At 38.4% G+C, this 10,088-nt stretch overlaps 1 protein-coding gene across 7 annotated transcripts in view; it reads right to left on the bottom strand.

Moving 5' to 3' along the window:
- The window catches only part of EXOC1 (exocyst complex component 1), a 53,708-nt gene extending 45,474 nt beyond the window's left edge, over nucleotides 1–8,234 (bottom strand). For 3 of the 7 annotated variants that reach the window (XM_030922276.1, XM_030922247.1, XM_030922254.1), the window contains exons 1-3: nucleotides 7,894–8,234; nucleotides 3,671–3,804; nucleotides 1,585–1,715 (exon numbers count right to left, since the gene is read on the bottom strand). In XM_030922276.1, the coding sequence (XP_030778136.1) occupies nucleotides 1,585–1,715; nucleotides 3,671–3,794 (255 nt within the window). In that variant the 5' untranslated portion in view covers nucleotides 3,795–3,804; nucleotides 7,894–8,234. The remainder of the gene's footprint in view (nucleotides 1–1,584; nucleotides 1,716–3,670; nucleotides 3,805–7,893) is intronic. The other 4 variants (XM_030922270.1, XM_030922263.1, XM_030922250.1 and 1 more) reach the window with 2 other exon arrangements.
- Between the last annotated feature and the right edge of the window lie 1,854 nt (nucleotides 8,235–10,088).

Genomic DNA, 10,088 nt, shown 5'->3' on the forward strand with positions numbered 1-10,088 from the left:
AACCAACCAGAAAAGTTTCCACTCTTGATCCCTTCCCACGGTAATAAAAATTACTTACTAAAGTTTTTTTTTTTTTTTTTGTGGAGACGGAGTCTCGCTCTGTCGCCCAGGCTGGAGTGCAGCGGCATGATCTTGGCTCACTGCAACCTCTGCCTCCCAGGTCCAACAATTCTCCTGCCTCAGCCTCCCAAGTAGCTGGGACTACAGGCGCATGCTGCCACGCCCGGCTAATTTTTTGTATTTTAGTAGAGACAGGGTTTCACCGTGTTACCCAGGCTGGTCCTGAACTCCTGAGCTCAGGCAATCCACCAGCCTCAGCCTCCCAAAGTGTTAGGATTACAGGCGTGAGCCACCACGCCTGGACTAAATTGTTTTTTAAACATCCCAATATAATTTTCTTTCCAATCTCCATCTTTCTAAATTTCTGTCAAATCCTGTTTCTACATTTCACATTTTTCTAAGCATTGGGTGGCTCCTTAGGGATAAAGCAAAGGGCCAGTAAGCCTAGAATACTTAAAGGCATGATTTACATTTGGAAGAAATATGAATTATACAGATATAGAGGGCTCTTCTCCAATTGTTCTTACTTCATTTTCTGCACCCAACTCAAGTACCTGTCATTTTGTCCAGATTTTTGATCCTTGGAGGTCTGTACCAAAGTAAGGGTAAAATCAGAATTTTATTTTACCAGATTGCTTTACACAGCAATTTTTTTGTTTTTTGTTGTTTTTACTTTATGCCTTTTTAGTAAATGTATGAGATTTGTAGAGTTAAAGAGCGCCTGTAGTTTCACTAGTGTAAGCCTTGCTATTATATTAGTCTCACCGACAGTACAAGTAGTTGTGGTACAAAGTATTCCCTAGTGCTCTGTAGGTGTGTTAGGGCTGCAGAGAAAGATGAAGGGCAGAATGAGAGAGGGTGAGGGGGGAGGAAGCAGCTAATTTAATCAAAGGAGGCCTACTTGATTGCTTTGAAAAAAGGGTATTGCTGTGAAAAGCCTTGAACTGTCAGGAATATAGGTGGTCCTTTAATGTGATTATCACATTATTCAGCTTTCTTGGAGTTTGAGTGTGGTTTATGTATAAAGTGTAAGATTTATATCTTTATAGATCTTATTATTTACATTCCTTAAAATAAGGTATGTAACCCACTATCACTTCTGTTTTTTTGTTGATCCACAAACATCAAAGCCATGGTGGCCTCGAAAGGCCAGTCTGGCTGCCCCAGCTGGTGATTCTATGTTTACTCATGAAGACTAAGGAAGGATTACTTTGGTTATATGATTTTGATTAAAAAAACAAACAAGCAAAAAGATTCATGACACACCAGTTTAAAATCCATACTATGTATAGATTTTATACAAATTATACTTAATCTAAACACAGAAATGTATATAGTCAAGGTTATTTTGCTTTAGTTTATGTAGCTTGTGCACAAACATAATTATAGCTTAAAAAAGCAAAAAAATAAGAAAACAAACATATACATTAATTTGTTTTTAGATCATCTTAGAATACGTAATACCATGTTATAAAATGAAAGATGCTTTCTGAACTGCAGGTCAAAGAACTGAGAAAAACCTACTTTGATAGCATCTTTGGCATCTACCACAGCAAGGTCTCGAAGGGCCCATGCAATCTGCCTTTTGTAGAAATCTCCCTTATCGGATTTCTTGACTTTGACCACCTTAACCTGCACAGGGCGTTCAGTTGTCACTGTTGAGTAAAACACACACTTTTATTAGAAACATTACTCCTTTCACTCATTCTTCATTTGCTCCTTGCAAGTATAGCTTTCAGGTGCCTAGTAGCTGATACTAAAAGAGGTGTAATACTTTGCAACAAGGGCTCTGACTGAGGAAAGCACAGAATCCTAATAGAAGCATCTCAGTCAGACTAGAGGATCAGAGTAGACTCCTTAAGAAATAAAGGAATGATATATTAATAATACATTAATTCAGACCAGTTTTAAAGAAAAGTATGAGGTAAAAATCTAAAGAATGATTGATATATGTAGTCTGCGAGGCTTGAAAGAGCAAAATAGCATTTCAAAGAGCAACAATATATTTATATATAAAGGTCTTACTATGTTGCCCAGGCTGGCCTTAAACTCCTGGGCTCCGGCCATCTGCCCACCTCAGCTTCCCTAAGTGCTAGAATTACAGGAATGAGCCACTACTCCTGGCCTAAGAATTTCTTTATAGCAATGCAAGAATGGCCTAATACAGATACATTATGATTGAGTGAGGTCATTCTAAAAAGTCAATTTATCATTTGAAAAACCAAGTACAATTATACACTACACTAACAAGGGAGAAAATTTTATACCATCAATGATATAAAAAGCAGTTGATAAAATTCAACACCCATTCATGATTTTTTAAAAAAATTGGAAGAAATCAGGAATAGAAGGGAACTTACTTAACACTGTCAAGATAGCTATAAAAACCCTATACCAAATATCATGCTTAAAAATGAAGTCATTCCCTTTGAGATGGAGCCTGGATGGATAGTCCCAACTAGGAAACTAAACCAACAAAAATAAATAAAAGATATAAAAACTATAAAGGAAGGAAGAAAAATATCACTACCTTCAAAGAGTCTACAAATAATTAGAATTAATAAGAAAGTTTGGCAAGATTGATAGATATCCATATAAAACACCAACAATTCATTGTAAAATTCTAACAATATATGATTTTAAAATGTATTAATGTTAAAAAGAGCTTTCATGACTATCAAATAAAATCTAAGAATAAATCAATACCCAGGAATAAATCCAACAATATACATGCCAAACCTTTGGAGAAAATGATGAAACTCATAAAAGTTATAAAACACCTAAACAGAGAACTGTACCACGTTCATCGACACAAAAGATTCAATACAATAAAAATGTAAATTCTCTCCAAATTGAACTATAGGTTCAAAACAATTCCAATCAAAATCCCAACAAAGTCTGAAACTTGACAAGTTGTTTCTAAAATTTAGGTGGAATAAAGAACAAAAACAAAATAAAAATAAGATATAAGATGATAACCAGAAATGCTCACACACACCACGACAGATGTCAACACAGGTGAACTAAGACTAAAATGTAAAAGGCAAAATTATAAAACTTTTAGAATTTAGGAAAATATTTTTATGACTGTACAAAAGATATCCGGGAAGGATCTTTAAGACACCAAAAGGGAAAGCCATAAAGGATTAATTAATTTCATTTAGTTTAAATTATAAATTTCATTAAAAGACATCATAAAAAGTGAAAAGACAAGCCACTACCTGGGATGCATACAACCAACAAAAGCCTGATACCCAGATTATAGAAAGAACTTGTACAAATCAGTAAAAGGACAAGCAACACAATAGAAAAGTGAGTAAAAGGCTTAAACAGGTAAATTTCATAGACAAGAGAATGAAATGACTAAGAAATTCATGAAAAGATGCTCAATCTCATCATTATAGGGAAATACAATTTAAAACCACAATGAGATACTATTTCACTGCCACCAGATTGGCAACAATTAACAGCCTGTCAAAGCCAAGTGGGAATTTGTTGACCCAACAGTTTGTCCAATTATAGAGACTACTGGGATATTCAAAACAAAAGGAAATATCTCCTAAATAACAAAAGGATACAAAACAAGTACTCTTTCTTACTAAATACCCACCTGTGGCACATAAAAAACAGTTCTTTTTCTTTTTTCCTGCTTTGCAGACATTCACAATGCTCAGCAGGCGTTCGTCATTTGGTGTAAAAATGTCTCTTTGTAACGCATGCTTGATTGCTGTCATCTTTTCTCAGCTGAAAAATGTGAAGTATAGATATTAAGCTCACTCCAACATCATTCCACCTTATACTTCTGAATTTATGATTTGAAAATGATTTTTGGTTAACAAGCCTAGGAAAAATGATTTAATATATGAATACACCTATATCACAAAAATATAAAGCTGGAAGTTTGGAAATAAAATTAGAGAACCAGTGTTATTAAACTCTAAAATGTTTGGAAATGCTCACCGAGTGTACACACACACACACACGCGCACACACACACACACAAGATTTAAGAAAAAAATCTTCAAATCCCCGCTCAATCTTTAAATACAGTTTTCTACGTAAAGAACCCTCACAACTCAACAATAAAAAGCCAAATAACCCAATTAAAAATTGAATAAAATACCCGAATAGACATTTTTCCAAAGATATACAAATGGACAATAAGCACATGAAAACATGCTTAACATCACTGGCCACTAGGAAATGCAAATCAAAACCACAATGAGGTGTCAACCACTTTATACTCACAAGGGTGGTTAAAATAAAAATGATAGAAAATAACAAGTGTTGGTGAAGATGAGAGGAAACAGAATTCTCGTACGTTGCTGGCTGGATTGTAAAATGGTGCAGCCACTTTGGAAAACAACTTAGTGGCTCCTCATAAAGTTAAACATGGGCTACCCTACAATCCAACAATTCCACTCCCAGGAGAACTGAAAACATGAGTCCACACAAAAATTTGTACATGAATGTTCATGGTAGCACTATTTGCAATAGCCAAAAAATGGAAATAACAGAAATGTCCATCAAATGATATATAAGTAAAATGTGGAATAGCCACACAATGGATTATTATTCGGCTACAAAAAAAAAAAAAAAAAAGGAAATGAAGTAATGAAACATGCTACAGTATTGATGAATCTTGATAAGATTATGCTAAGCGAAAGGAGCCAGACACAAAAGACCACGTATTGTATGATTCCATTGATACAAAATATCCAGCGTAGGAAAATCCATAGATACAGAAATACAAGTGGTTTTCTGGAGCTGGAGGGGAAGGTGGAAAGGAGGATTGACTGCTAATGGGTATGGAGTTTCTTTTTTGGTGTGATGACAATGCTTTTCAACTAGATAGTAATGATGGTTGTACAACCTTGTGAATATGCCAAAAATCGCTACATTATATAATTGAAAAGGGTGAATTTTATCATATGTAATCTCAATAAAACTGTTATAAAAATAGGTTTCCACTTATCTCCTTTTTCTTATCTAACTCAGCATCTTTTCAAACATCAACTTGTTAAAATAATTTTTAATCTCTATTTTATTTTTCATATACATATTTGTGTGGATATATATTACTATTTTTTCAATGCAAATGTGTAGTATTTCATACATGTGAGCTTGCCTAGGACACTAACTTCTAAAACACTATTTCTTTCTATTGGAAAATGAAGAAATTATGATTTTTAAATAAATGATTTACAATGCATTTTTACAGCACAATGACTACTTTGTAAACCAGGTCTTTCCAATATTTTACTCAATCTGTAAAACTTCTATCTCTGCTCCAATTTCAAAAATTGCTTTCCTCATAAAATTCACATCTTCCCACTTCCACTTCATCTCAGCCTCTAGTCTTCTGACACTGCCCTCCTTTCTGTTCTCTTAATCTGGCCTCTCCAAGTTTACTTCTTTTCCAACCTAGCCTGGAGACAGTGCTCATTTCCCTATACCTAAACTATCCCCTACAATTATTTCACCCTGTTTGTAGACCAGTTGATCTTGTTTTTATCAATCTCCATAAACTGTATTCTTTTCTTCACTTCTCTTGGACTACCAGATGCCGCTTTCAAAAGCCACATATCCATGCTCATTGCATGCATTACAAATATCTACAACCAGTGAAAGCTAGACTTTCAATGCTGCTCAGCAATTAATCCCTCATTCGATGATTCCTTTTCCCATTCCCCATGACTTTTGTTGCAAATCCTTATTACTCTCCTTCAGTTCCCAGCTCTAGAGGTTAGCCTCCTTCCTCTCTGCAAACGACTTAACAACCTACCTTGCAGAGAATATAAAAGCCATGAAATGCAATTTTCCCCAATTGCTCGCTTCTCCATCTCTCCACACCTTCACTCAACCTATCCTCCTTTTTGCCTATTATAGAGTGTCCATGCTGCTAATCCCTTAATATGTTGTAGGGCCCAGACACTACGTTATATTTCTTCCTAAACCCAAGCCACATTGGCACTGGCCAGTTTACTTTTCTATCTCTGGGCTTTTGTTCAAGCAATTTTCTTTTCCTAGAATTCTCTTCTCCCTAGGAAATTACAATTCATCTCTCAAGATTGTGCTAAAATGTCATCTCTTCTGTAAAGCAGCCCCCTCCCTGCCACCACCCCGTGCAAAGAGTAATTTCCACCTCTCTAATATTTCCCCTCTACTCTGATAATACGGCATTTATGAACTGTATTTTCTAGCTAGCTGTATTTTATCTCCTATTAAAAGTAGGACCATGTCTTAATCATCTTTGTACTTCTAGAACTTGTCAAACTAGGCATTTAATAAATGCCTAAATTAACTAACATGACAGTATAGCTCCTCCAAGATTCCCCTTTTCTAATTTTCATATCTATAAGCAAATGTCCAGATTCAAAATCCACCATATTTGCTTCCCTATTCCCTTGTCAACATGAAATCTGCTACCACATTCTGCGATTTCCCCCATCCACATGTAATTTATTCCTTTCTTTTCCCACTGCAAATATACTAACCCAGGTTCATATCAACTTTACTTAACCCTACAAAATCTGGTTATCTCTTCGCAAGGTCCCACAACCCTGAACAACAAGATAATTTTAAAAGACAGTTTGTATCACATCACACTCTTACTCAACGTTTTCCTAATGGTCTCAAAAACATTGCACTCCAAGCACTCTTGTTCATTTTGGACGTCAAATCTGTACTTTGGTACATCCCATGTAAGCAATATCATCTCCGCCCTATCCAAACCCTAATTACACTTCATGATTTACATGAAGTTGATTCAATGAAGATCTTAATCCAAAGTGATCTCTCTTCTAAATTTCTACAGCTCTTACAGCATTAGCTAAACAAATCAAGCATTTGCCGTCTAATGGGCTCATTAAATCATAAGCTTCTATATCTCAAGAATTCTCTTAAAGAGAAAGAAGGGAGGGATGTTCATCATAGTTTTGTGTTTAGTGGATACTTAAATATCTCTTAAGGTAATTAGAACTGAATAGTAAAAACTGGTCAAATGAATAATAGGGACCAACGTTTACCACATACTCCCTCTCTGGCTACAAGCAACAACTGAGTGTACAGTAAGTGGCAAAACAAGACAGGATTGGGCATACATCGTAAAGGAGTTAGGCATAATGAAAAGCAGTATGTGACTCTTCACTCATTCAGCAAATACTGATGCTTATTAGGTGCCAGACGCTATTCTAGCTTATAGCAGTCAACATGACAAGAGATACGTTTATGAAGACCTGAAGCCGCGTGCTTCTATGGCATTTACACCCTGAGAGTCGAGTGATTAACTCTTCAGTCTTTACGGTACTTTTCTGAAAGTCAGTAAATAAATCCCTAGAGGTCCTCTAAAATTATTTTCCAGGTCTGAGAACCCATGTCTGACCACGTTCCAAAGGCAGCCAGCCACTGCTTACTCTGTACTGGTTAAATTTCCTTAAGCTCAGTTGGACCACTACACTGTGTGACAAATAGCTGGTCAGTGTGAGTGCCTGTGTGCGATGGGCCCTGTATGCTGCTGAGACATATTAGTGCATGAAGCACTGTCATCCAGAAGATAAAACTGTGCACGGACATAGAGAAATACACTTAAGAGATTTGGCGGGGGTTGGGGGGCCGGGATGTGAACTTGGAGAAGGAGGAAGGCACTGTCACGCTCTCCTCTCCTGGTTCACGCCAAAGAGCTTACGATCAGGGTCATTTTGCACAAATAAAATCTGGTTCTGATGGGCGGAACCGTAATGGGGAGGGTGAGGACTGCCCTCCCAGCTCCGCATTCTCCTAGACCCGAGAACGAGGGGTTGGAGAATGCTCTGACCAGCCTTTGCGTCTTACCAGGACAAACGGGGAAAGGAAGGTCAGAGGGAGCGGTGCCCGACCCCAGGCGTGGAGACAGCAGTCGGACTGAGGAGCCGCCTTAGACCCTGGTGCCTGTCTGTCAGCTCTTCTGTCCACCCCCGCCGGGACTACCGGGCAGCCGCGGCCGAAGGCTTACCGAAGGCAAGGACTGGGCCCGGCTGTGCCGAGGCGGGTCTTCCAAAACGGAGACCGGTTGGGGTCACCTGAATGCGCCCCTCAATAAAGCGTTGAACAGGAAGCGGCCGTTCCCCCAACACTTCCTATATCCGGGCACGTGATAAACTCCGCGCCGGAAGTTGACCCCGTAGAGAAGGAAGAAGAAGCTATAAGGGGAAAAGGGCGTGGCCAATAGACACGGGGGGCGGGGCCCAACCGACGGGCGTGACCGGGCGGAGCTAGGCCTCACTGGAGGGGCGAGTCAGGGAAGGGAAGGGGCGGGGCCTTTGTGACAAAGAAGCTGATTTGCGAGTTGGGGATTAGATGCTGTGTGGTATTTACTTTCTCCAAAATAGTTATTTATTCAGATGTTTGCAGCAATTCATTTAAGAAGAAATTCGATTAAATGTTTTCTTTTTTCATATGTAAAGCTCTATTAACTCTAGCTACTTAAACTTTGGAGAGCTTAAATGAGTTAAATCAGAATCTCTGCAGGTGGGACCCAGACATCAGTACTTTTAATATCTTCCCAGATGATTCTCATATGCAGCTAATGTCAAGAACCATTGTCCTCATGACCTTGATACTCAAAGTGTGGTCTGTGGATCAGCTGCTTGGGCATCATCTGGGGGCTTTTTAGGAAATGCAGTCTCTCTGGCTCACTTCAGATCTACTGAATCTGCATCTTAGCAAGATGATGCTTATGCATGTTTAAGTTTGGCCATGCCAAACATCAATAAATGATGCTAATGTTGCTTTTTGCGAGGTAGGTGTTTTATTTATTCCATAATCCTGGCACCTTTTTTTAATGCTAGGCACTTTGATTGGAGCTACAGAGGTGATTCAGGCATGAATCTTACCCTAAAGGAGTTCACAGTGTGGTAGGACTAGACAAGGTGTAAATACAAATATATATAAAATAGGACACAAAATAAGTGACCAAAGAAAGGCACAGATCAAATAAGTGTGCTAGAAATTTAAAGGAGCAAACAGTAGTTAGAATACTTTTCACTTTCATCAAATGACTTCCCTTCTATGAGCAGGATCTGGTTATATCTTTACAAAGACCCTTTCCTGCTTGGCACCAGAATGCTTACTGTGGACACTCTTTCTATGACAATTGCGTGTGTTTTTTGGTCCTATTATCTTTCTTTTATTCACCTGTATGTTTATAGCCTTTCAGAAGCCTAGATCTCTTTCTTACACCTCAAGATTTGTGTATATACTGCCCATCGCCTGACATTTCCACTTGGATGTCTTATTGACACCTCAAATTTGTGTGTCCAAAAATTAAATTATCCTCTCTCCTCTTGGATTCCCTGCAAAGTGACACTTATGTGCAATAGTTTATTTGGAAATTTGATCCCAGGGAGCAAAGTGAGGGAAGAGGAAGAAGACAAAACAAAGAAGAGGGAGATGCAGTATAAGAATGTGTTACTGAATTGGTCATCACTGTATTTGAATGTTTTCTCAGTCCCTTAGGACCTTCTAAGAAGCTTTATGAAATGAGTCTCGGAACTGTTCATTAAAGGAAAGAATGGAGGAAGCATTTTTATGTCGGCTCCTGTCCTCTTTGATCGAAGGTTAATGCCCTTGGGCATTAACTACTCCACACTTCCAAATTGCACAGTTATGAATGCCAAGCTGACTCCCACATCAGAGACATGCTGGGGCAGGAAGTGAGAGGAGAGGTGCTGTTATTTCGCATTTGTTCAAAGCTCATCAAACCTGCTCCGAGCAGGTTGCTGCAGCAGTGGTTAGAATAATAGGCTGAAGGGATTTGAAGTCGTGGCCTAAGTTGCACAGAAGGACGTAGAAGGTGTCCATATCTTGCAGCACTCTGATCTGCTTGTGCCCTCTGCTATGTTCAGTCCTTCACAGAGGTCTCTTCAAGGTGATGGCCAGCCACAATTTCAGCAAAGCCTTAATATAAGAGAGTTAATAGAATAAGCTTCAGTTTTTACTGCTGCACCGATATCAGGACCATACTTATATTAACTCCCTCTTCCACTACC

Source organism: Rhinopithecus roxellana, chromosome 2 (genome assembly GCF_007565055.1).
Source record: "Rhinopithecus roxellana isolate Shanxi Qingling chromosome 2, ASM756505v1, whole genome shotgun sequence".
NCBI classification, from domain to species: Eukaryota; Metazoa; Chordata; class Mammalia; order Primates; family Cercopithecidae; genus Rhinopithecus; species Rhinopithecus roxellana.